We start from the raw sequence: 27,364 nt of genomic DNA on the forward strand, positions 1-27,364 counted from the left end.
CCCTGTGAAAGGGAGGACAGAGGGGAGTAAAGGTGCAAGAGGGCACATAGACTCAAGGGACAGTGTCTTGTGCGGGGGTGGGGGATGTCTGTACAGATGCTATATGGGCCTCAGGTTGAGTGGTCCAAGAGCCTTTCTTGGGGTTTCTACTCTGATGGGGCAGGGACAAGAAAAGCAAGAATATCTTCAACACCCAGCAGGTTAAACACCAATATCAACTCTGAGACAGACCACAAGGCTTAGGGAGTTCTCTGCCCAGCCCTGAAGAGAAGGAGACCCAAGCTCCATGACTTGGTCTCTTGGCTCTTATAGTGCATGCTAGGAGCTAAATGGAACTGGTCCAGATACTCCGTGTCATGTGGGAGTGAGGGTGTCCCAGAGACCACCATTCAGTGTGCTATGGTATCTTTGGATGGGGGAGGGAGGACTCCCACTGCCAGAGCCTGGTTCTCAGGGCCTCCTTCCATCCCCAGTCCCAGCTTCAGCTTGCTCCGGGGTTTACTTTGCAGGCCCATATTTACCTTCAGAAAATGTGACTCCTCTCCTTTCCCAACCTCCTGGTACTATGGTGAGACTCAACCTTGTAAAAAAAAATAGCCTCATCCACTCCTAACACTCAAGATGAGGATACCTCCGTACTTAAAAAATGGAAACTGATGGTGGGGGAGTGGGGGGCGGTGATAAAGAGCAACACAGTCAGAGAGACAAAGCAGCTGGAAACTCTGGCTGATATCTGAGGGTATCAGGTACCACTCTGGGAGAACTGAGGGGAACACTCACCCACTGAGGGCCTATTTGGGGCCAATGTGTCACACATGCCATCTCACTTTGTCCTCATATGACCCCTATGAGGTGATTCAGCTCCTCAATTTGGTAAGGAGAAACTCAAGGCCTTGATAAAGTTAAGTAACTTATTCAAAGTTATATAGTTAATAAGAGAGACACTAGGACCAAATCTTAGGCCCACAGTCTTTAAAGCCTGTGCACTTCCCAGCACAGCACTGTTACCTCTAAATCGAGAGATTTAATCTCTATGAGCCTGGCGTCTTCATGTGTAAAATAGAAAAAGAAAAAAAAAATGTATATATATACATACAGCCTCATAGAGTTGTTAAGAAAATTAAATGTAAGATAATAGTGGTTAAAAACATTAAAACCCGGAGTAGTGTCTGGTACATAGTAGGTGCTCAATAAGTGGTTTTTGTTTGCTTGTTTTTCTTTTTAGGGCAGATCAATGTTAAAACTCCGGGCTTGGGTGCCTAGGGGCTCCAAAATGGGAGTACCGCCCATCGCTTCTGGGGGAATGCGGGAGTAGGGTGAGGAAAAGGGCCGGGAAAGGGGGCTCGGCTCCAGGAACCAGAGACGCCAGTTCCAGCTGCGCGCCCATCGCTCCGCTGCCTCCTCTGGGCTCCCCCGACTTCCCGCCCCGCCCCGCCCCGCCCCAGAGCGGGTCCGGAGTGCCTGGTGGGCTGATTCCGGAGCGTAGAAGGGAGCACGGAGCACGGAGGCGAGAGAGAGGCGGCGGCGGCGGAGGGAGGCGGGGAGGCGGGGGACCCTGCTCGCTGCTCTCCCTAGTCGGCGCGGAGCCGCCTCGGGCCGGGCTGAGGGCTGCGCGGCGGCGGCGGGGCCGAGTCAGGATGAGGGGCTCCCGGGACCACGCCGGGCTGGGCGGGCTGCGGCGGCGGCGGCGGCGGGTGGCGGGAGGAAGCTGTCCGCGGTGCTGAAGAGGCGGCGGCGGCGGCGGCGGAGGCGGCAGGGACCCGGGGCCGGGAGCAGAGGCGCCCTTCTGGGAGCTTCACCGAAGCCGCGAGGCGGGGGCGCCGTCGCTCACCGGCTCATGCCGGGCCCCCCAAGCCCCGCGGAGGAGGTGGGACTGCCCTCTGCGGGACAGGTAAGGAGTCGTCTGGGGGCGCAGCGGGAGCGCACAGCTAGGCGCCTAGGGGATATTGAGCTGGGGAGGGCAGTGGGACCCCTCTCAGCGATGGGGGCTCTGACTTCCTGCTGGCGGCCCGAGATAGCGCCAAGTCCATCCTTACCCTTCCCCCTACAGGCTGGAGAAGCTGGGAGGGTCCTGAGGGACTGGGGCCCAGCCAGGCACCTGGGTACCCTGACCCTACACCACCAGGCCTTGACCCCGACCTCGGGCAGCTCTGAGACACCCTGCTCACAAGGAACTGATGAGAGTCTCTTGGACTCCGGGTACCCCAGTGTCCACCAGGGCTCTGCGACACTAGGGAAATCTGAGCCAGCTTCACTAAGCTCCCGTCTCCTCCTCCAAGCCTGTTCATAAGGGTGACTGGGGTGTCTCTGGTCCCTCCTGCCTCAACATTTCTTTGCCCTCAAATGGCCCTTGGGCCAAGGGATGGGCCAGGCCCATTTCTCCAGAGAAGGAGGGAGGTACCAGAAGATACCTCAGTTTTTTTCCTGGGGCCCTCTGGACTCTCATGGAAGGAGGCTGGTTTTGCAACACGCTGCTTGGTGCATGAGGGCAGAGCTGGGGAACCTGAGTCCCATTTTCTATTATGTGACTGAATACTGGTGACCCTCGACAGAGCCTCCATTTGGAGTCCTCCCTCTGTCTGGCAAGAGCATGCTGAATGAGCTCATTCAGGCCTGCAAAGTGCTTCCAGTTCTTCAGGACAGAGTTCTCTGAGTGGCAGAATGTAGTGATCAAGATAAAACTGCGTAGAGGAAGTCTGGCCTATCGCTGTGGCTGACCACTGCTTTATCCCCATCCTCTCGACCCAGCACAACTTCTCCACTGTCAGTCGTAGAAAGAGCACTAAACGAGGAGTTCCTAGCTGGGCGCTGGCATTTACTGGCTTTAGGGCAGTTACCTGAGCTCTCTGAACCTCAAGTTTCCTCATACCTAAGCGGCGATAAGGTAGCTGCTCTGTTCACCTCAGGGAACTGCCTTAGGAGTCAATGAAACAATGCCCATGATTGAAGGCTTGTCAGCTGTGTGCCACCATACAAGTGTGAGCTGCTGTCACTGTCCCCATCCACCAGTCAGGCCTGCTGACGGAGACCTGATCATTGCCACCCTTACCCCATTTTCTCCCAGCCCGGCCATGGCTTTCTTTGTCCTTGGCCTTCCTGGGGCACCAGAGTAAGTGAAGCTCAACTTATAAATCTTGAGGAGCCCAAAGGGTTCCCTCCCCTTCTCCTCTTCCATCATCACCTATAGAAGACAATATAAGGTGAGAGTCTGACTCACAGTTTTGTTTTGTTTTGTTTTGTTTTTTCCCAAGAATCACAGATCTAGCGAAAGAGCTCCTTGAAGGCAAGGATTGTGTTGTTTTCATCTCTTTGCTTTCCTCCACACCTCCCCTCCCCCATAGCACCTGGAAGATAGTAAGGACTCAGTAATTGGGTGTAAAATAAGAGAATGAAGTTTTAAAATATCTCAGAATAAAAGCATTTGACTGGAAGTCAACAGCCCTGTGTTCTGGTCCCAGATCTGCCACTGACTGTCTCAGGCAGCTCCCTTCCCCTCTGTGGGCTTCAGTTTTCTCATCTGTAAAAGAAGAGGGTTGAGCTAGATGAATTTTAAGATTCTAAGCCTTGATGTTCTGTGGGGCTCTCTGAGGGCCAAGCCCACAGATCCCTCAGTTCTCCTTGAACACAGAATACCAGCTTTATTAACCTGGTTTGGGGAGTAAGTTATGCCCGCTCAGTAAAGAATTAGATTTTATTAATGGAGTAGAAGGGAACAAAGGAACCAGAAAAGGCCATGTATGGTTTTGGTGTTTTCTTCAGATTTCCCTCTCTTCCTTATTTCCCTGAGAAAGTCATGAGGGTGTACAGAGTTGCTGAGCTGGGAGGGTCCCTGCCTCCAAGCCAAGAGGCCAGGAAAGCACTCCCCCCAGAACATCACTGTGAGGACCCAGTCCTCGGCCATTTCCTCCCAGGGATGCTTCCTGGTAGGGATCCCCCTTCTAAGAAGACTAGAGAAGGGCACACAGTCAGGAAAGATCCATCCCTGGGGAGAGTTTTTAAATTTAAAAACAAAATGATCTTCTCTGACAATGATTTTCCTCAACTGCGGCAGGCCCAGTGATGCTCAGAAAAACCTTAGCTAATTGGCACTTGGGTAGAGCTGAGCAAGCCATGCCAGTGACCTCCCCGACTTACCCTGCAAACGCCCAGCCAGGGTGGGGGAATCAGCCCCTCCCCCATGTCAGCACTTTCTGGCTCCCAGCTGTTGGTGCAGCGCTGGCGAGAATCAGCTCTCAGCTCTCCGGAGTTAATGGACAGTCACTAACCCTCCTAACAAAGTGACGGCAACGGTGGCAGCAGAAGGCATAGAAAGGGGCTTTATTTTCTGCGAGACTGGTCTGTCGGGGTGCTGGCCTGCTGCGGGGACTAGAACAGTGCAGCACCCCTCCTTCTGCAGCTGTCTGGATAGACTTCCCACCCCCAGAGCTGTCAGGGTGCAGGGCACCTCTGGTCACCCAGGCAGACACATCTGGCTCCTCTCCCAGCCAGGGAAAACTACCCACTGGCTACTTCTTATCTTCCCCTCCAGCCCCCTCCCTACTGAGGCTCCCATTCTGACCCTCTTCACAAGGCCTCAAAGGGAAGAAGAGAGTCACCCCTGGCACGTGACTGGTTGATCTCAGTTATCTGGAGCTGGGGGTGGAGGGGGGGATGGGTGGCAGGGAGATCTGAGGAAGAGGAAGAAATCAGTGTGACATGGTCATTCAGAAATGGTGTGTGTGTGTGTATGTGTGTGTGAAGAAAGAGATTGAAACTGAAATACTCACATGCAGGCCCCTTTCCCTGGTAGCACATACAAAGTGACAGAGGCAGAGAATATCTGGAGAAATCTGTACATTATTAATTACCTTCAGGTTCAAAAGGCCAATTCATCTGTGCATCCTCAAGGGACTTCCAGCCCTAAAGTACACCATTCCAGGGAGAAAAAAGCAGAAGGAACAGACTTCAATTTGGGAAGAAGAAACATCCCAGATCTCTAAACCTTTGGCACTTTACAACCTCCTTCCCTTCTTAGGAGCTCGGTGGACAGCCTGCCTGGAGCAGGGCCCCCTCTGCTACAAGCCAGGGGACACTAAGGACTGATCTCATTCCTGCTCCTTGTATCCAGGTCCTCTCTTCTCTTGCCTCCTCCTTTATTCTCTCTCCCTCCTCCCTGCAGCTCCTCTACCACCCTGCCCCCTCCCAACCTCACCCCCCTGCCCCAAGCAAACCAAGCAGGGAGTGAGGGCCCGATGCTAGATGTGTTATCTTCCACCATTAGATGCACTATTTGATTCTAAGTGGTTGAGAATGAGCTGCTTCAGTGGGGAGACAGGTTGTTTCAGCAAGAATAAAGATTTGATTTCCACCTGAAAATGGACTAATTTGAGTAGTGCTGTCACCATCCCAATTCTCCCAGCAATTTTCACCTCTGTCAGCCACAAACCCACCCCACAGGCAAGCGGATTTTGCTCTGAAGGAGAAGCCAGTCCAGCCTATAGGAGCCCAGGGTGGCAGTGGATAAAAAAGAGGGTGGACTGATGTTCCTGGGAAAAGAGCAACTGAGAAGCTTCCCATTGGAGCTGAGAAGTGTTCCAGCTGTTTCTCTCTCTTTCCTGGGTTTCCCCCTCAGCCCTCTTCTCCTCACTCTCCATAGGTCCTTCAATCATTCTCAAATCTCTCTCCAGCCCTGACCATCACCCAGGGCTTCAACGCTATACATCAATTGCCAGGTGGAGTTTCTACTCTTATATCACAAAGGCACTTTAAAACCAAACTCAAACACGTATTCTCATTCTGCTCTTTCGTTTGCATGTGTGTGTGTGTGTGTGTGTGTGTGTGTGTGTGTTTCTTTTTTCCAGCTTGGTACTTGATGACCCGTTTCAATCTAAATATTCTTTTTTTTTTTTTTTCAGCTCAGGAAACACGTTCTGCTTTTACTTCTTTATTTACTATTTTTCTCCTCCAGTGTCTCTGTTCTGTCTTTCTGACAATCCTGTTAGATGGATGTTCGATCTCCTGGGACTCTCCTCCATGTCTCTTAACTTGCATATCTTCCATCTTTTTGTCTTTTTGCTCTATGTCTTGGGAAATTTCATTAACTTTTTCTTTTACATGAAAAAGTTAGTCTTTAACTGTGACCATTCTATTATCCAGCTTCTCCATTGAATTTTTGAAAATTTAGACAATTATTTTCAATTTCAAAAATACTCTTTTGTTCTTTGACTGCTCCTTTTTCATAGCAGCCTGTTCTTCTCTTATGGATGCAACGTCCTCTTACATCTCTCTAAGGACATGAATTGAAAAAAATTTTTAATATCTTTTCTATAACTTGAATGATTTGGGAACCTTATTGGGTCAATTTTCTATTTGTTTATTTAATCTTTCTCTTTTATTTTCATGTAGCTGTTTTTCATAATCCTCTGAAGTTGGGTAAGTTTGTTTCCCTAACAGGCCTCTCCTTTGAACAGGAATTGTTCTTACTTCTGGTGTTTGGGACTGTGAGTGTCTCTATACTGATTTCTTCACCAGGGAATCTTATCTGTTCTTTATCTCCTAGAAATTCCTCTGTGTTTCTGATCCACTGATATCATTCTTTTCTGTTTTCCAGTTTTATTGTGGTTTTATTCTTTTGAAAATATATGTCCTGTCATTTTAATGGAAACTTAAGAGGGAGAAGAGGTGGTCATTTGTGCTCAGGCTGCCTTCTTGAACCAACAGCTTCCCCCTAGATTTTTTGCCTAAGTTGGTGGCATCACCTTCTACTTAGTCAAAAAAAAAACCCAGAACCTGGAAGTCATTCTTGCTCCTACCTCTCCCTCACGTATAGTTAGTCTCAAAGTCCTATTCATTTAGCCTCCTAACTACTCCTCAGGTATAACTCTTCATCTCCATCCATTTTGCTATAGATCAGGTTCAGATCCTCATCCTCTCCTGCCCGCATTTTTACAATATTCTCTTAACAGAACTTCTATTTTCACACTCTTCAAATCCTTTCTGCTGCCACCCAGAGTGCTCTGCCTAAAACATGGGTATGACCATATCACTTCCTTGCTACAACCATCATTGGCTCCCCACTGCCCAAAGGAAAAAGCTTCTCTGCAAGGAATAGGAAGCCTTCCCACCTCTCTTGCTTGATTCCATCAATACCAAGCCACCTGGTTTCCCCTCTATAACACCACCCCATGCCTCTGTGCTGTTTCCTCTGCTGGAAATGCTCTTCTCTCATTGTCTTACCTAATGACTCATTTTTTTCTTCAAGACTCAGTTCACATGTCACCTGCTGTGAAAGCCTTTTCCTAGTTCCCACCATTACCTCCACTTCCATCTCAGGACAGGAGTCCCACATCAGGGCACACATAACACTCCATGGACGGCTAGCACAACTTACTCCATGGCATTGAAACTTTGTATTTGCTAGTCTGTATTCTCCACTCCTCCTCAAAACAGGTACCACTTCTGGTTTGTTTTTGCATTCCAAGAACTGGTCTGAATTGCTTAAGAAATGTTTGTTGTGCAGAGCTAAATGTGCCCCAGCCAGATGTGCTCCACCCATCCCAGTCCTGGAAAGTACTTTCTTAAGGAGGAGATTCAGCACACCTAGCTCACTCATTCACTAATTCATTCACTCATTCATGAAATCAACTGTTTATGGAATGCCTACTATGTGCCAGGCAAGGGGCTGCAAGTATGAGGGAGCAGACACAGTCCCCACCCTCTCGAAGCTCACGAGCTCTGGTGAGGGAGAAAGACACTAATCAAGGAATCACACGTATATAGAGACCATGATAAGCTCTTGGAGAGGAAGAGCTGGAGCCTGGAGAGCAGATAACCAGGCAACCTAAATCCAGGCTGAGGATGGACGGGTGACCTCCCTAAGGAGGTGACTTTTGAGCTGAGAGCTGAAGTATTCTGATGTGCATGGAGACAGTGCTTCTGAGCAGTGCAGCTGTGAGGTAAAGGAGAGGGAGAGGACAGGAGCTGAAGCGGGGAAGTGGCACTGAGGACAGATGTTCCAGTTATCTGTTCCTGCCTAACTACCCCAAAATTTAGTGGCTAAAACAATGGACATTTTATTATATCTCACAATGTTTAGGGTCAGAAATTCATGCAGGTTTGAGCTATGTGATTATTCCACTCCATGTGGCATGGACAGAGGTCACCCTGTGGTATTCAGAGGACAGATGGGCTGGTTTGAAAAGTCCAAGATGGCTTCACTCATGTCTGGCATCTTGGGGATGACCAGAAGGCTGGGCTCAGCAGGCTCCACCGACCAGAGCATTACACACATAGCCCCTCCAGCATGACGGCCTCAGAGTAATCCACAGCAGCTCAGGGTCCCAAGAGTGAGTAGTCTAGCAAACAAGGTGAAGGCTTCATGGCCTTTTATAACCTGGCCTCTGAAGTCTCATAGCGTCACTTTTGCTGTGCTCTGTGGTGGAAGCAGTCACAAGCCCACTCAGATTAGACAGGAGGGACATAGACCCCTGCCTCTCGATGGGAGGAAAGGATTGGCAGTTGAGTTTTACAGTTATCACTTTTTTAAGCCAGGCGAATAACAATATGTTTAAGTGCCATTAGGAAGGATCAGGAGTTTGGAGCCTTTGAAGACAGAGGAGAGAGAAAGGATAATCCATTGCGTTAGCTTCCTGAGCAGGCAGCTGAAGCAAAGAGAGCTGAATTCCCCATTTTCCCTCAACTCTGCTGCCTTCCAACCTAACCCCAACCCCTGACTCTTGCTCTCTTTACTGTGAGATGCAACAAGCTGCAACCATGACTCCAAAGCTGGCTTGGGGGCTCTCTTGCTTACAGGCCAGAAATCATCAAATCCAGCCCTAAGCCATCTACAAACAGCCACCAAAGTCACAGCACTTCACAGTTTACAGAACAGTTTACATATTATCTGCCTGGAAGATGGTCTAGCACCTATTCTTAAAGACAGCACCTCTTCCCTGGATTGTAATCATTTCTATTTAATCTTCTGCCCTGCTAGGAAGTTCTGGCTTTTATCTTACAGCTTAGAAGCAATCTCTCCTGTTGCACTGAGAGATAGTGGTCAGAGGTTGAGCTCCCTCACAATAGCTCTGTATTTATTTGAATCCGGACCTTAAGGTTATCTAGGCAGCCATCTCTGGGCTGCTAAATCACCGAAAATCTCTTAATCTTTTCTTAAAGCTCCCATTTCCCATTCCCTTCACTAAGGCGCTGGTTTTAACCCATTCAAGACCAAGTCTTCACTATGCTCACACCCACACCATTTATCACAACCCTCTACACACGGGTAGGCTCTGAAAGGTGTAGTAAATGAAAGGCCAGGATTTGGACTCAGTTAAACCTAGGTTCAAATCCAGGGTCTGTCACTGTTTAATCTTGGGCAAGTTACTTAACTTTTCTGAGCCTCAGTTTCCTCATCTGAAAAATGAGAAATAATAATAGCCAATTTCATGAATTGTACAGTTTTGAGATAAAGTGTGTGAAACACGGGGCTCGTGTGAGGATGCAGTAAATAGTAGCTGTTATAATTTTACAGGCTTCTGATGAGGACTGACCCCATCTTCCTGGTCCCACATCACACTGTCCCTGTGGTCTCTCTCTTTTATTTATTTATTTATTTATTTATGGTTGTGTTGGTTCTTTGTTGCTGCACGCAGGCTTTCTCTAGTTGTGGTGAGTGGGGGCTACTCTTCGTTGTAGTGCACTGGCTTCTCATTGAGGTGGCTTCTCTTGTTGCAGAGCACGGGCTCTAGGCGCGCGGGCTTCAGTAATTGTGGCTCGCGGGCTCTAGAGCACAGGCTCAGTAGGTGTGGCGCACTGGCTTAGTTGCTCCACGGCATGTGGGATCTTCCCGGACCAGGGCTCGAACCCGTGTCCCCTGCACTGGCAGGCGGATTCTTAACCACTGCGCCTGTGGTCTCTTTTTAACAGTATTCATGGTGCCTCTTCCCAGACATTTCAGAGCCCACCAGGCAGTGCATGCAAAAAACTTCCTCTAAGCCTGATGCCCACAGCTAATCCTGAACTTGATGCTGTTCAGGCCAGCATGAGCTCTGATCAGACAAACCTGGGTCAAATGGGGCTCTGTCACTCTCCAGCTGTGTGTTCTCAGAAAACCTATTTAACCTCTCTGAGTTGCATCCTCCCCACCCATGTGAAAGAGGATGGATTCAATGAGATAACTGCATTTGAAGCACTTGGCATGGTGTTCAAACAAAGCAAGCACTCAATAGATGGCAGCTGACATGTAAGGACACCAGAGCACAGTCGCTCTTGAGTCAGACTTCCAGGGTCCATGCCCAACTTACCACTCACCAGCTGTGTGCCTGTGGGCACTTATAACTTTCTTATGCCTCAATGTCTTTATCTGTAAAGTGGAGATAATGATTCATAGAGTTACTGTAAGGATTAAATGAGATAATACATCAAATTTGGAACAGTGCCTGGAACACAGTAAGAATTTAGTAAGTGTTGAGGTGTTATTATTTCATCCTTTAAATCTGAATTTTTTTGTATTTCTATATTTAGGGTACATTGATTATTAGTAGGATGTAGTTGGATTGTGTTGTTTTAAAAATTTAGTCTTTGTATTTTTAAAAAAATCAGCTTTGAGGTATAATATACATACAATAATAGTCACTAATTTCAGGTGTACAATTCAGTGAGTTTTGTGAAATACCTGCAGTCATGTAACCACTACCATGTTTCTCTCTTCTGTGGAATCTTGGCACCTTGACCCCTCAAGTTCTTGCTCCCTTGGTGATTCTTCAATGCCTTCATATTTTCCCCTAGCTTTTCTAGCTATCATTGGCTAGTTCGGTGTAACACAAGTTAGTCTGCAACTGCTGGAAAGGAAGCCCTCTGTCCTATTGTTATTCTCCCACTAGAATTATAGTGTCAAAATGAGTGTTTAGAACAGTTCAGTTCCTGGCACATTGCAAAAAGCTCAATAAGTAAGTTCTTCTTCTTCTTCTCCCAGTAGAATCCCAGGGTCATGTTGAGCTGAGCTGTTAAAAATCAACCCCTTCCACTCCTTCTACCCTTTCCATACATTTTATAGATAAACAAACTAATGTCACACTGTATGACTGGACTCCAGTGCAATCAGACTCCCGTGGGAGGCTGTATTTGGACTCCGGTGGATTCCTGGGTGGTTTCCTGTCCCTAGTCTGGGAGGTGTCATTGTGCTCTCCTTTCCCAAATCAGGGCATGGAAAACCTTAGGGCCCAGTTCACTTCTCAGCTCAAAAGGAAACAAGCCAGGGACTGTGGCTTCACAGACGCACCTCTCTCCCTCTCCTCTTGCGGGGCCCAGACCTCCAGCCATGACCACACGTTTGGAGCAATCTTCTTACATTCAGAATCCCAGACATCTCATGTTTTCCTCTGGAGCTAAGTGCACACGTGCGCGTGCGCATGTGCACACACACACACACACACACACACACACACACACACAGGAACATGTTCACCAGCAAGTGTGCATGTACCCAGTACCATACACAGTTTGGAAGGACACGCAGTCCAGGTGAGACCAGGCAGCAGAGGTGGAGATGAAAATTGCTCTGCATTGAATGCTGGTCCCTTATTCCAGGGAACAGAGAGAGAGAGGCAGCCCTAAGCAACAGGCCAAAGGTCAGGCCAGGCCAAGGGCAGAGAAGGCTGGACCTGGAGCCCAGCCACCACCTCCTGCTGGCCAGGACTCGGTGCTGGGTCCCCAGGGTCAGCTCGGTGAACTCCTGTGTGGCCCTAGCAGATTATGGAAAGAACATGACCTGTTAGAGAACCGTGACCCTTGGCTTGACTGTGAGCAGGTACTGCAGCCCCTGACTTGGTTGGAGGTGTGGGTGTGAGTATGCACTTGCGTGAGTGCATGTATGTGCATGTGTGTGTGACGTGCCTCTCTGTGCATACTTGGGGGAGCGGGGGGCAGGTTTTGATGCTGTGCTCAGCCTCCAAACTCAGAAGGAATGCCCCAGCCTGGGGAGGGTTTGGTTTTTTTTTTTTTAATTTTTATTTTTTTATTCATTTATTTTTGGCTGTGTTGGGTCTTCATTTCTGTGCGAGGGCCTTGTCTAGTTGTGGCGAGTGGGGGCCACTCCTCATCGCGGTGCGCGGGCCTCTCACCATCGCGGCCTCTCCCGTTGCAGAGCACAGGCTCCAGACGCGCAGGCTCAGCAGTTGTGGCTCACGGGCCCAGTTGCTCCGCGGCATGTGGGATCCTCCCAGACCAGGGCTCGAACCCGTGTCCCCCGCATCAGCAGGGAGACTCCCAACCACTGCGCCACCAGGGAAGCCCCCTGGGGAGGTTATAAACTGATTTTAGATAATTTGGCTCAGAAGAAATCCATTAATTTTTGCCTGGTTTAAAAGTAGTGCATGCTCATCGTAAAAAAGTGAATGTGGAAAACAGAAAAAACATGGTGTCAAAAAAAAAAAAAATATGAAAAGCACCTGTGCTCCCACCCTTGGAGATAATCACTGTTGACATTTTGGCAGAGTTGAGATTACGTGCACATACGGTGTTCTTTGCTCCCCTCTTGCTGAATCTGCAGAGAGCATTTTCTCATGTTATTCCTCTTTGCAAACCTGTTTGAAGGCCTTGTACTGTTGTGTTGTTGCACCATAATTTACTTAACTTGTCCCCAAATGTTGGACGTTCAGGTGGCTTCCAGTTTGTCCCTACTGTGGAAAACCCGGGGTGAATGCACACTTCGTGTCTGTGCATGAAGTGCTGAGAAGTTCTGCTAAAGGTGCCATCAGGGTATGTGTGTGTTGGGGGGTTGGAGAGCAGTGATCCAGGCGAGGCTGTGTGGCTTGGGTTTCCGAGGCTCAGCTGGGTGTACTTTGACCAAGAGAGGGTGGCTGGTGGGAGCAGGGGGGTGAGCTGGGACACAGCCACTCCTGCCTGCCCTGGACAAGCGCCCTGCAAATGCCCCTATTGTCTTCAGAGCTCCAGGGCCTGATTCTTGGACATAAGTATCCCTCCTTTGCTTCTGGGGGATTAGAACTTGGCCTCTTGGTGAGGCAGAGCACAGAGCAGGGGTGAATTTGGTGCATTAATCTGTTCCGAGGGCCCTAGGGCTGGTCTCCCCAGCCCTACTCCCTCAGAAAGGCCACTGCATACCTCTGCCCACCTGGATGGAAGCGCAGAGGGTGGGCGAGGTGAGCAGGGGCAGGGGCCAGGTGGAGGGGCAGGGCCGGGACGGGGGCAGCCCAGGGGGAGCGGGAAGCTGGGCAATAACTCCTTGGCTCCACGGCCCATTTGGCAAATAGACGTGTTGCCTTTCCTTTGCCTCCCTCAACCTGCTGGAGGGGCCGTAGTGGGGAAGGTGACAACTGCACTCACTGGGGGCTGAATGTGCTCATCTCTTCCTGACTATTGAAGAAGGTAGGGAGTGGGGGGATTTCACTTCTGAGGGGCTCCTTGAAGCTATGGGATCACGGTATATTAGTGCCACCATCACATCAATGGCTGTTTAATCCAACCCCTCTTGTTACAGGTGGAGAAACTGACAGTAACTGTGCCAGGTCAAAAAGCTAATGGGGGTGGAGCAGGAATGGAAACTCAGCGTACCTAACTGAGTACATGTGCCTGTGGTCACATGTCCTTTAGCTCCACATCTGTGGGTCACATCTGCTGGTGGGGGGAGGCTGTGACAGGGGCTCCGAAGCTGCCCTTGGGGGTTAGAGAGACTAGCCCTGCTGGGAATCTGCCCCAAGGAGCCGAGGTGTGAGCGTGGCCCTGTGAGGCCTCTGCCTTGGGTGCCCAGCTCCCCACCAGCAGGAAGGAGCCCTTCCACGTCACTACAGTCCAAGGGCTCTCTCCCTGCATGTTTGCCCTCTGGAGAGGAAAGAGAGAGAAGTAGTGAGGCCCCTGCATTTGTGAGCAGCCCTGAAAGCAGTGACCTAAGCTCCCTCCCTTCCCCAGTCTGTATGTGGAGAAAGTTCTGCCACAGCTGGTTAACGCACCCACAGGGCCTCCAGGCGCATAGCAGTCTAGTGTCTCCAGCACCATTTGTGCCCTCCCTGGGTGAAGAGCTGGGCACCTGGACCACATGCTCTTCTTCACGCCCCTCCAGGATTCTTTGTTAGACATTCTTGGAACCCCAGCTCCAAGGCCGCACCTCTCGGTGGCTCAGTGCTTCTGAGCCAGGGGCAGTCTCTCCTTGATCCTTTGCCCCAAGGCAGGCAACAGCCCACCCTCTGCCCTCATAGCAACCCAGTCAGGAGAGCCTGGCCCCCCAAGGACACTCCCTCGCTGCCCTCCCCCAATCTTGCCTGGCCCTCTTCCTCCCCTCGCTCTGTCCCATTCCCTGGGCATTATTACTGGGGCCGTGCTCTGTCTTTAGGGTTCCCCAAGAACCAGCTTTCTAGAATCCAGCCACTTCTCTTGGGGCAGAAGAAATGTCCTTTGCAAGGCTTTGGCTGTGAATTCTTGGTGGGGAATAGGACTGGGGAAGATAAACTCAGCCCGGAGGGCAAAAATATCTCACCCTTTACCATTAGCAGAGCACCAGCTAGAAGGCCAAAAAAGGCCCTGGCCAGGGACGGGGGTGAAGACAAGTTCTAAAGCCCAGAAATGAGCATAGCAGCCCCTCCCACTTATAATCTACAACATACTTGCATCTCGGCCAGCTCTGGATCCTCAAAACAACCTCGTGTGGTGGGCAGGGATTATCATCTGCACTGTACAGGTGAGGAAACCAGAAGGGCATGAAAGTTACCCAAAGTGTCAGGGCCAGGACTGAGTCTCCAACCTCCAGGTTATAAATCCAGGGCAAGACATGACCCTGGCCCCCACCAGCTTCATGATGTGCCTGGGAGGGAGACAGCAAGCCTCCTGAGGCCACCTGGCGTGCCCCTCCTCTCTCTCCAGACCCCACTTCTACCTGCCACACCCCAGAGTGTGTATGGATTTGCTGTAGACACACCCAAAAGTTGCCTTTTTCTCCTTCAGCCAGTCCTGAGCACCCACTATGCGCCCTTCCCAAATGCACAGTAGGTGCTCAGGGCTGGCTGAAAGACGAAGAGGCAGCCCCTGAGGGTGTCTACATTTCCAGCTGGGATGTGCAAGTCCAGACCTTAGCACCCAGGAAGCCCTGCCCCAGATCCCACAATTTGCCTTATAAGGGAGGTTAGCCTAAGGTGCATCCCCCTAAGACCATACCTGGGGAGAAGCATCCTTCCTCAGGAAGAACTGACCTCTGTGAGCACATGGCATGTAGCGAGCTCTGAGCTAACGGTGGTCCCACCCAACCCTAGAACAAATCCTCTGTCAACCCAACATCCCACCTGCCACCAAGTCCTGTCAGTATCTCCCAAGGCCGGCCCCCTTTTCTCCATCTCCTCACCGTTGAGTCCCAGTTGTCCTCAACTTACCTGAAGCCATGGCAAAGCCTCCTATTGGTGTCACAGTCAGTCCAAGCCACCCCCCACACACAGCCCCAAGGAAGGCTTCAGGACCCAAATCTCATCCTATCACCCCTGCCAAGACCCCTGAAGGCCCCTTAGACCTAAACGGGGTTGCACGGTCTGGGCCTGCACTCCATCTCACACCTTTCTCTTTACCCTGAGCCACACCAGCCTTCTCTCAGCTCCCTTGCCTACCATCCTTTATTTGGCCTCTGCGTGAAACGTGTCCCCCCTCCCCTCACCTTGTCAGCTCATCTTCTTCCTTCAGATCTCAGTTCAAAAGCCTCCCCTGCGCCTCTGTGTCAGTTCTATCCATCGTACATTCTCACACCCTCTGCTGTACTTCTCCTTCAGGGCAGGCGTTTTCTCCACCGGTTGTAAGCTCTGGAAGACAAAGTGTGCATCTTTCTTCCTCTCCCCGCTTCCCGCCCTTCTCACCATCGCATCCCCAGCATCTGTCCAGTGCCTGGCCATCGCTGATGCTCAATAGCTATGTGCTGAATGGATAAATGAATGAACCAACTCTATGAGGTAAGTACTGCTGCTATCCCCAATCTGCAGACAAAGAAACGGAGATTCTGAGGAGTTGAGTGGCCAACTCAAGGTCCTGCGGCTGGCCGGTGGTACAGGAAGGGTCTAGAGCAAGTCAGACTGCAGAGTCTGTGCTCTTCACCACTTCTGGTCCTGCATCTAGAATGCCGGCCTCAGTGTCTGTCTTGCTCTCCCAGCAGGCTTTCTGAGGACTGCTCAGCTGGCCACCAAGTCCTGGGGCTCTGGGGCTCTCCTCCCCAGAGCTGCCCCCAGAACCATGGAGAGTCTGAGTGAGCTACAGAACCCACTGCTGCCTCGGAACCCCGCACACCTCCATGGCCCCTATCCCTACCCCGAGGCTTCTCCCGCCTGGCCGTGCCGGGAGAAGATCTACTCCTACCTCCTGGGTGGTGCTGGCCCTGCTCACGCCCACCAGCTCCTGGACCCAGGATCCCTGCAGCTGGCCGTGGAGGCCTGGTACAGGCCCAACTGCCGCCTGGGGAGGGACAAGGTCAAGGAGCCCAGGGCAGGCAGCTGCGAAACCAGCTTCACAGAGAGCAGGGAGCCCCCCGCTGGGCCTACGGAGCGGTCCACAGAACCTGGCCAAGCGGAAGAGGATGTCACCATCCAGACTGTGTCCTACGGGGTTCAAGAGGAGCTCCAAGGCCAAGAGGACGACCAGGAGGAGGAGGAGGAGGAGGAGGTGAGTATGTGTGTTCAAAATGCAGGTTCTTGGGTTCACCTCCAGGTGTTGAGATTCTGTAGGCCTGGCTTGGGGGCCAGGAATCTGTATGTTACCAAAGAAAAGGCACTTCTGACACAGGTGCTATCTACACTTTGAGAAACACTAGCTTGGGCTATTTTTTAAGATTAACTGCATTAGGGTATCTTTTTTACTGAAGTATAGTTGATTTACAATATTATGTAAGTAGGTGTACAACATAGCAATTCACAATTTTTAAGGGTTATGAATATTTAATTTTTTAATAGCATTTTTTGTTCTTGTTTTTTTCTAGCTCAATCAAGAGATAATTGCTATATAACATTGTTTAAGTTTAAGGTGTATAATGCCATGATTTGATTCATGTACGTATTGCAAAATGTTTACCACAATAAGGTTAGTTAACACATCCTTCATCTCACATAATTACCATTTTGCTGTTGTTGTTATAGTGAGAACATTTAAGATCTACTTTCTTAGAACTTTCAATTGTATGATACGTTATTGTTAACTACAGTCACCACGCTGTATTAGATCCCCAGAACTTATTCCTCTTATAACTGGAAGTTTGTACTCTTTAACCAACATCTCCTCATTTCCCCCACTCCCCAGCCCCTGGCAACCACCAATCTACTCACTGTTTCTATGAGTTCAACTTTTTTAGATCCTACATATAAGTGAGATCATATGGTATATGTCTTTCTTTATCTGACTTATTTCACTTAGCATAATGCATCAAGATTCATGTTGTCCCAAATGGCAGGATTTCCTTCTTTTTATGGCTGAATAATATTCCATTGTACATATAGATATAGATAGATAGATGATAGATAGATAGATAGATAGATAAATAGATAACATTGTCTTTATCCATTCATCCATCCATCTATGGACTTTTAGACTTTGAGGAAAGTTCACCTTGTTCTTGTTTTCTTAATTATATAAGTAATTTAAAGTCAATATAGAAAACCATTCAAAGATAACTATTATTTTAGTGGATGATCTTCCAGTCTTTTTTACTTATGTGTTTTTTTCCTACCCTGCTCCCCAAAAGAGATCTTGCTATATACACAGTTCTATAACAGAAACTTTCCTCTCTAAGGAACATATTTCAGTTTTGCTCCACATAATCTAATATTTTCTACAAGGTGATTTTTAAGGGTTACATGGTATCCCATTGTAGGTTCTTCCATCATTTATTAACCCAATTTCCTGGTCATTGGGTGTTGAGATTGTTTCTAATCTTTCACAATTACTATCCTATGATGAACATTCCGGTACGTGTATATCTGTATTCTTTCCTAGTGATAAATTCCTAAGGGTGGAATCACTGGGCCATTCACTGTCAAAGCTTTTGGTAGAGAGTACCAAGCCCAACCCACACTCCCACTAACAACAGATGGTCTGCCCGTTGCCCCACATCACTGCCAATGGGTGATCCTAGGCCAGGTCACAAGAGCCCACTCATGTTTTGCAGAGTGATGCAACCTCGACAGAGAGTGAAAGTGAAGACAACTTCCTTACGCTGCCTCCCAGGGACCACCTGGGTCTCACTATCTTCTCCATGCTCTGCTGCTTCTGGCCACTGGGCATAGCTGCCTTCTACTTCTCCCAGGGGGTAAGAGCCCATGGGGCCCAGGGCTTCTGCTCTGGCCACCTCGCTCCTCTGGGGGGCCTGGGGTCAGGGCCTGGCGGGCTGGGGCTGTTTTGCTGGGCGTGGGGATGCTCCCTTTCATCAGCGCCTCTCTCTCCCTAGACCAGCAAGGCCATCTCCAAGGGGGACTTCCGCCTGGCCAGCACCACCTCCCGCCGGGCCCTATTCCTGGCCACACTCTCCATCGCCATCGGGGCTGGTCTCTATGTGGCTGTGGTGGTAGCCCTGGCAGCTTACATGTCCCAGAATGGCCACAGCTAGTGGCCAAGAAGTCCTGGCGTCCCAACTCCCCTGCTCCACCTGAGGAGGCAGGGGGGCTTGGGGTAGCAGACTCTATGGGGAGTCCTGGCCCCTGAAGACAACTCATGAGGGTGGCTTATCGGGAGGAGGCCTCCCAGGCTGCAGCCTGAGGGGTGCAACCTTCACTTCTTCCTGCCTGTTGCAACCAGCCTAAAGCAGGGCTGGAAGCATCACTCTCCAGCCCAGGCTATGTTGGGAAGCAGGAGAGGGTAGGGCTGCCCACCTGGCCATCCAGGCAGGGCCTCCCTCTAGCTGGGACCTCTCCCCATTCTGCTTATTTCCTAAAGGGTCTCCTGCCCTGCAAGCACCCCACTACCCGACTCTGTTAACCTCTCCACAGAGAAAGAACAGATTACAGGGAGGGAAAGGAATGCCTGGGGAGAAGAGGAGCTGAGCCAGTCCTTGCAGCCCACAGGAATCTCCACCTGGGACACCCTGACCTTCCCCAACTCCACTCTCTGGTTCATGATGCCCAGACCTCAGCCAGCCAAGAGGGAAATACATAGAGACATAGGGACCCCTTGGTCTTTCTGGTTCTGGAGGGTGCTTACCTCTCCTGTGGGCTTGTAAGACAGTGTAGATTCTAGGTAGAGAAGGGACATCCCGGGTGTATAAACTCTGTACTGAGGGCAGGTTCTTGGAGCATCTCTGTGCAGGAACGAAAGGCAGATGAGATGACACAAAGCCTGGAGGGCCCCGGAATAGTGTTGCCCCTGTTCCCCCAACATCCTTTTCTAGGCTCCTCCCGGGGGGCTCTGAGCTGGCACCATCCCAAGTAGACAGAGAGAGAGTGCCATCAGCCCAGCAGCCACTGAGCGCAGGACCCTAGATCCAGCCCTGTAGGAACATAGCGAGGAGACCCTGAGTAGTGAGTGAGATGAGGGGAGGGACACAGGCCTGGCATGGCAGCTGAGCAGCCCAGGAAGGCTTCCTAGAGGAGGTGAGCAAGGTCTAGATGGATGAGGAGAATGTATCTAAGGGATACTAAGGGATGACCCTTAGTATTCATGGGCAGGGATGTGGCAGGAGCCTCCCAAGGAGGGTTCAAAGCTGTTTGGATTATGCCTAGAACATCCAGGCTGGAGCCAAACTGCGGGCTCCACCAACTCAAGGAAGAGGAAGGTCAGGCCTGTGTCTCAAAGGCCAGTAATGTTTTCCCACCTCTGAATGCTGGACCCCTGGTCAGCCTTGGAGCTTCTTCACTGGCACCCCGGCTCAGAGCTGCTCTTAACACCCTCAACCTCTAGGAATCCTCCAGAATTCTAGAGACATCCAGACAGGCAGGAGGAGCACATTGTGAGGGCAGGCCTTTCAGAGTTCAAGCTATGGACCTCACTGTGCACAATCTGCGGACCTGGTCATTCACGTCCCCCACCCAGAACTCGGGGCTATGAATCCACCAACTTGTCCCACCATCCTCCCTAATCCCAGGTGTTACCCAGCCCTCCATTCCCTGCATCCCCTGAAGTCTCACAGGCCCAGGATCAGCAGTTTTAATGTTCCATTATTGTATATAATTATCCTTGTAATAAACATTTCTGTAACACCTGGTGCCCTCTGGGCCTCTTACTGTCCTCGCCTGCCTCCACCTTTGCCTGCGTCCATTTCTTCCCCAAGACTGACCTCCATCCCCAAGTCTACTGCTCCTGGCCCCTAGCAGCATGTTCTTGAGAGGACATGCCCACACCCAGGCCTTAGGAGAAGGGGGAGGCACTCTGGCTTGGAGGACTTCTCTGCTCAGGGTAGCCTGAATGCAGGGTGATGGCGTGCATTTGACTCTGCGAGATAAGGCGAGGTCCATGCTGAAGAAAAATCCCTTCTAGACTCGAAGGCCTTGGAGATCAGGCGGAAGGGATGCGAGCCAGGGTGACTGAGGCTCCACTGAGCTGCCTGGAGCTATCAAGGGTGGACACAAGGTACGGGATCACCAAGGAGCCTCATTCCCCCGATGCCCTCTCTAGAGTCCCTCATACCTCCCTAATGGGGGCTGCTCACGGGTGGTATGGGGAGGAAACCATCTCTGTCTGCCTCAGACCACAGCCTCAGCACCAAATGCTCTCGGTCCCAGGCCCCCAGGAACCTGTCTGCACTGGCAGAGAGACCAGCCTGTCCTCTAGGTCACTGCATGGAGGGTGCTGGCACACTTGCACCCACATGCGCCTACTTGCAAGACACAGCTATGGACACACACACACATGTTGCACAGGCTGGGTACCCCTGAGACAGAGATTAGCGCACAATGTACATTAGGAGACGCTCTTGGGATAACATTTGAGGAAGGGAGCAGAGGCCGATCTGAATGGCGGGGAGGCCAGGCTGCGATGCTGGCCCAAATGACTGTCTGGGCCAACCCAAGGTGGGGTCTGGATCCAGGATGCCCTTCAGAGTTGACCCAAGGTAGGACGAAGGGCCAGGCCTTTATATCTGCATATCAATCAGTCATCGGATGTGGGCCACCCAGAAAAGGGCTGTGACTCAGGTGAGGCGGATCCCTTCAGCTGGAGCTGCTCCCGAAGCGGGGTTTGCCCTGAAGGCTGATTGCTGACAGCACCTGCAGCAGCTGGAGGTCTAAGCCCATCATTCCTGCGGGGCCCCCGAGCAGCACATCACCGCATCCACCGCGCCCACCAAGCAGCAGCAGACCCGGTGCTGCCACCGAGACCCCCTCGGCATTTACCTCCCCACAGCGAAGTCTGCTTCCTGGGAACTCTGTGATCCTGGGCCCACAGGCAGGATAAGCCGAAAGTGACTTCAACCACTGACAGATGGAAGCCGGTGGACCAATAACCCCAGATTTCCCGGCATCTGGAAGGGAGGACACTAGTCATATTCTACACGCTCTCAGGGTTCCCCAGCAGGACTGAGCTTCAGTTGCCTGCGGTGGCAATTTGCTTAAAAGCATGTCCCTCGCTGGCTGCCTTCCTGCCCCCATCTTCTTCCTCACTCCCCTGCCGCGCTTCCTGGGATCAGCTCCCAATAAACTACCTACGATCGAACCCTTGTCTCAGAGGGCCCCAGGGGAACCCAAACCAAAACACAGACATGCACGCACACACGCACATATACACACAGCGTGTGCGTGCTCACACACACAGGCGCGGGCATGCAGCCACGCACCCCTTCGTGCACGCGCGCACACGGGCACAGCCCACACAGGCACAAATGCTTCGTGCCCACGCTCACGTGTGCCCACACGTACAGCACGCGCACATGCCAGGGGTGAAGCAGGAGACGCGGTGGCTGAGGAGCCCCTCCCGGCCCCGTCTGGTCTGCAGTGTCCCTGTCCCCGGTCCCGCTGGGCCCCGGCCTGGGCAGCAGGCAGCACGGACTCCAGTCCAGGCCGTGCTCGGGCTGGGCATGCTGCCTCACAGCCCTGACAGCTCCCACCTCCTTCCCAGCCCTGCAGAACACTGCTCCAGGCCTGGAGACAAAGGAGAAGCCGCCGAATGATTTCCTATGTTCAGCCCTGGTCCTGCTCCCCACCGTCCTCACCCCATCCCCTTCCCTCAGCTGCAAATTCAGGCTCTGCAAAAGAAAGTGGAATCAGAAACGTAGCCCCTAGGGACTTCGCTCCCAGCCCCTTTGGAAGGGCCCATTCTGTGGAGCCTGGGCTCATCCTGATCAGCCCCTGCCACGCTGGCAGGGCCCCCTCCCCTGTCACGCCGAGCCTCTGGGCATGCCTGGGGCACTTTAGGCCTCCTGCTTCCCAGCTCTGCCTGTGTCTCACAGCCTGAGGCTCCTGGGAAGCAGGGGGCTTGCAGTTACCCCACTTCCGGCTGGTTCCTCAGGCTGGCAGAGAAGCTGGGGGCGGGGAGGGTCCCCTGGGTATAGGTGCCCATGACGAGCTGCAGTGCCAGCACATCTGTGCAAATATTACCAATTATTTTCCTCACTATAAACACCCAGCAGGAAGGCAGGGAAGCAAACAACTCAAATTGTTTAAAATAGAAACCGAAATTGCTGCCCAGGGAAGTCAGGGCAGCAGGCAGAGAAGGGGCCGTGTACCAGGAATCCGGGGTCTCCCCCACCAACTGCCCTTAAAGTGCACCTGCTCCCCCTACCCCAACCCTGCAACCCCACCTCAACTTTCTCCTCCAAAGGCCAGGCAGAATGAGATTGGAAAGGTCATCACCTGGGGGATGGGGGATAGGAGGATGGGGGCCCAATGGGCCCTGTGCAGGGGAGGGAGGATGGCTGAGAGGGGCAGACACAAAGGAAAAAGGAGCCAGTGGTTCAGGGCAGCTGGGCTAAAATGCTGTGTGGAAAGGAGCTGGGGGGAGGAAGCCTCCCTTCACTGTACCCAAGGGCAGGGGAAGGAGGGGGACCCTCAGGTGGCAGGCCAGGGGCCTTGGGACTCTGGGCCAAGTGAGAACAGTGACCTGCCACCCACTCTGAATGAAAGGAATTTTTTTGATAGTGGAAATGGCTAGAAACCAGCTCCCCGAGGGGCCCAGCAGCCTTCCCTTTCCCTCCCTCCCTCCCCACAAACAGGGTTGATAGACAGCAGGTCGCTGACACAGTCACACGGGTTGTCAAAATACTGAAACATTCCCTCACCAGTTGATAAACAGGCCCTGTCCCAAGCCCCCCAAATATTTCCCTTTCCTGCCTTCCTGGTCCCTCCCCCAGGACCCCCAGACGCCCCCCAGGAACTAAAGGGGTAACGGTGGGCGCAGCAGCCCCCCTCCCCCAGGTGCTCAGGCAGCCTGAGCTGCCCTGACTCTTAAATATCTCGGATGTCACCCCTGCCCGCAAAGACATCATCTGTGTGCCCACGGCCTCTCTCCTCCCCTAAGGATGTTCCCAGGGAGTGGGCTCTAGGCAAACCCACCACTCCTCAGTCTGCCCTTGCATCCCTGCTTCTTCCAAGACACAGTCCCAGCACATTTCCTGGGTCTAGCCAGGCCTGAACCCCACCCGGAGGACAGGAAGCGGGTGTGCTGAGGCAGGGGCCCGTGGCCAAGTTGTCAAGGGTATGAATCCTGAATGCTGCAGCGGGAAGGAAACCTGGAGGTGATCTAATCACAGTGCCTGATGCTACAGAAGAGACAACCAAGGCCCAGAGAGGGAAGTGAGTGGCCCAATGTCACACAGCGATTTATGAGCCAAACCCAGGCCTCGCCTCCCAGGCCCTGGAGTTGCTGAGCTAGGCTGGTGATATCGCTGCCTGCTGTGGAAACGCTGAAAACCCAGGGAAGACTGTTGCCTCTGCTGTGAATATTAACAGACTACTTCCCTGAGCCTTCCTCCTGGGCTGTTTCCTGCTTCGAAGGCTGTCCCAGGCAGCCCCTCCCTGGGGCTGGTACCTCTGCCCTTCTGTTTTGGTGGTGTGGCAGGGTGGGGCGGGAAGTTGAGAGCTTTGCTTAGCCTAGCTGCTCCAAGCTCACAGCAGTCCCCGCCACCACCATGGGCGCTCTCACATCCTCTCAGCAATGGGGGCGGGAGGCACTGCTCTGGAACGTGGGGGACCCACAGAGACACTCAGATGTTCTGAACGAAAATAAAAGGTGCTCGTGTAGCCCATCTGCATTTCCAAATACTTCCCACCTACATCCCTTGAACTGCTCTCACCTCCCTCCCTCTAAAGGGCCGGGCAGACTTCAAAGCCACTTGTAGCTCCACGAGGAAATGACAGAGAAAGGAATTCCCAGAGGGCCGGGTGCCCCCAGAGGCGGCCAGGAGGGGGACAGAGGGGACAGCAGGCATGTTGGCAGCAGAGGGCAGGGCTAGCGGTGAGGCGGCAGGGGCAGGCCAAGCTGACAGAGCACCTCTGGTGCACAAAAGACCGCCACTCGGGCTCCCTCTGCACTGAGGCAAGTGTTCCTGTCCCCATTTTACAGACTGGGAGAACGAGGCCAGCAAGGCTCTCTTTCGTCCTGGTGCCACAGCTCAGCGAATGGTACCATCGTGGTGTCTGAGCAGCTGACATGGCTCCACCCTCACCCCCCACCCTCATCCCATCTGAGCCCAGCTCCTGGTCATTTTTCCCTCCTTCATCCCCTCCAGCCCTGTCCTAACACTTCTGCTCAGAGCTGGCTGCGAGATGCAGCCTAACACAGTGGCTGAAAGCACAGAGTCTGGAACCAGGCTGCTCTGCTCTGTGCAACCTTGGGTGTTTTCCTGTGTGGAAAAGGGGCACCATGATGGTGACTACTGCAAAGGGTTGGTGCGACTATTACATACATTAACACTTGTATGGCTTCTACAACAGCATTAGGTGTCTAGTAAGTGCTATGTGGAATTTTTTTTTTTTTTGCCGCACCGCGCCGCTTGTGGGATCTTAGTTCCCCGACCAGGGATTGAACCCGGGCCCTCAGCAGTGAAAGTGCAGAGTCTTAACTGCTGGACTGCCAGGGAATTCCCTGGAGAATGTTTTTAACTATCTCCAAGGGACCACCACCCTAAATGGCTTCCCTACCAGAAGCTCCTCACCTTCCTCCACCCCGACACCTCCCACCACCAGAGAGACTAAAGCCAGATCCTGGTGTACGGAGACCCTGCTGACTTCTCCAGGCAGACATCTGCTGATAACAAGCTAAAGGCACGAGCCTGTTTCTCGTGTCCCCCTGCCAAGAATTCCCTTGTCTGCCCTACTGCCTGACTTTTCCCTCCAAGCCGATAGAAATCTTCCAAGACATAGTTCTAGAAAATCCCATCTCTAGCACTTTCTGACAACTCTTCCCCACTGCCCCACCCAAAACCAAGTGGAACAAACCACCTTCCTTCATGAGCCGTCGCCACACCTGTTCACACTGATATCTCTGCCACATCTACAGCCCTTTGCTCCTCCGAGGGTGGGACCCGTGTCTGTCTCGGCCTCGCTAGGTCTGGTGTGGGGCCTGGTTTCTGTAGACGTTCAACACGGGCTCTCTGGGCACATCGCTGGGAAAGAAGTGACTTGCCACACAGCTGGAGAAGGTCGGGGTTAGGATTCTTTCATCTGTGATTTCTCTCTCAGAGAGGAGAATCACCCACTTCTTCGGGGAGATGAGAGCTGGGAGGAGAGTCTCTAGGCGAGAGGGGCTTTACAATTCCAAGGAGAACAAAACAGACCAGGGACAGCAGGGTGGACCCTTGCGGTGCCCAGCCTGGTAGTATCTGAATAGGAAGGGGCAGAGCACAGAACTCTTAGGTGCCTCCTCCTACTTTTCATCTGGGTTGCCATAAAGACCCACCTTTCCCGTGCAGCAAGGTCTGTGCTCTGTAGGAGGATACAAACAAGGGGGCAAAGAAGCCAGGGCAGCTGCTCTCTCCTTGTCCTCTCTGATCTCTGCAAGACTCTGGGCTGAAGACAGAGAAGAGGTTCTTTCTCAGTTTCCTCTACTCGCAACTCAGCCCCTTGGTCACCCACATCCTCCATAGGAGCCCACAAGTCTGAGTGACGCTGGCCTGTCCACAGCCTCCTCTGAAGGCCAAGGCCAGAAGCGGGAGCCCTGCCTCACCCGACTTCATCACCTTCCCACGCTTCACCAAATCCTGTGACTCCGCCTCCCCCCAATCTCCCTGATCCCATCTCCTTCTCCCTCCTCCGTTGCCAAGTCCTAGTGCCAGCCCCCATCAGCTCGCACTCGGGCTCCTGCAAAAGCCTCCGAGATGACCTGTCACTGGCTACAACATGGATGAGCCTTGAGGACATTATGCTAAGTGAAATAAGCCAGTCACAAAAAGACAAGTACTGCATGATTCCACTTCTGTGAGGTATGTAGAAGAGTCAAATTCACAGAAACAGAAAGTAGAGTGGTGGTTCCCAGGGGCTGTGGGGAAGGGGAAATGGGGAGTTATTTAATGGGACAGAGTTTCAGTTTTGTAAGATGAAAATGTTCTGGAGATCAGTTGCACTATGTTGTGAATATACTTAATGCTACTGAACTGTACACTTAAAAATGGATAAAATGGTAAATTTTATATTGTTTTTTACCATAATTTTTTAAAAGACTGGGGGAAAGTAATAATTATTATTATAAAGAAATATTCTAATACTATTATAAATCTGTTCAGTCTCTTTTCAAAGATGATTTTAATGAAAACATAAAACCCTCCTAAATGGCCTCCCCTTTGCTGAAGTGCACTTTTCTAAAGGCAAATCTGGTCGAGTCAGCCCTTCATACTTGCAGGGTCTTTGCTATTTCCTCTGACTGAAATATTTTTCCTTCCCTTCTTGGACTAATTAACTCCTATTCACCCTTCAAATCTTGGTTCTAAAGTCACTTCCTCCAGGAAACCCTCCCTCACCCGCCTGGCTGGGTCTATTCCCATCATTGTGCATTCTCTGAGCCCCATGTTCCCATTTTCAAAGCCCAGATCCCCATTGCAACTGTACGTTTATTTCTGAATATTGGATTAATGTCTGTCTCCCTCCATTGTAACCCCAATGCCCAGATAGATGACAACTTAAGCAAACAAAAACAAATTCACTGTCACGCAAGTCAAAACCACAATGAAATATCACCTCACACCTGTCAGAATGGCTATCATCAAAAGGCCACAAATAACAAATATTGGCAAGGATGTGGAGAAAAGGGAACCCTAGTACACAGTTGGTGGGAATATAAATTGGTGCAGCCACTATGGAAAACAGTATGGAGGTTCCTTAAAAATCTAAAAATAGAAATACTATATGATGCAGCAATTCTACTCCTGGGTATTTATCCGAAGAAAATGAAAACACTAATTGCAAAAGATACATGCACCCCAATGTTCATAGCAGCATTATTTACAATAGCCAAGATGTGGAAATAACCTATGTGTCTATCAACAGATGAATGAATAAAG

At 51.5% G+C, this 27,364-nt stretch overlaps 1 protein-coding gene across 3 annotated transcripts; it reads left to right on the plus strand.

Moving 5' to 3' along the window:
• Positions 1-1,150: 1,150 nt before the first annotated feature.
• SYNDIG1L (synapse differentiation inducing 1 like) lies at positions 1,151-20,138 on the plus strand. 3 transcript variants are annotated; one of them, XM_082383978.1, is made up of 5 exons: positions 1,151-1,891; positions 14,481-15,917; positions 16,115-16,620; positions 18,116-18,256; positions 18,395-20,138. In XM_082383978.1, the coding sequence occupies exons 3-5, from the start codon at positions 16,195-16,197 to the stop codon at positions 18,551-18,553; spliced, it is 726 nt and encodes a 241-aa protein (XP_082240104.1). In that variant the 5' UTR covers positions 1,151-1,891; positions 14,481-15,917; positions 16,115-16,194; the 3' UTR covers positions 18,554-20,138. The 3 variants fall into 3 exon arrangements, with proteins under 3 accessions (XP_082240104.1, XP_082240103.1, XP_082240105.1); XM_082383977.1 differs by having other exon boundaries at positions 15,741-15,917; XM_082383979.1 differs by having other exon boundaries at positions 15,741-15,917; positions 16,118-16,620.
• The last annotated feature ends 7,226 nt before the right edge of the window (positions 20,139-27,364 follow it).

This window comes from Balaenoptera borealis, assembly GCF_965194805.1.
Source record: "Balaenoptera borealis genome assembly, chromosome: 3".
Taxonomy (NCBI): domain Eukaryota; kingdom Metazoa; phylum Chordata; class Mammalia; order Artiodactyla; family Balaenopteridae; genus Balaenoptera; species Balaenoptera borealis.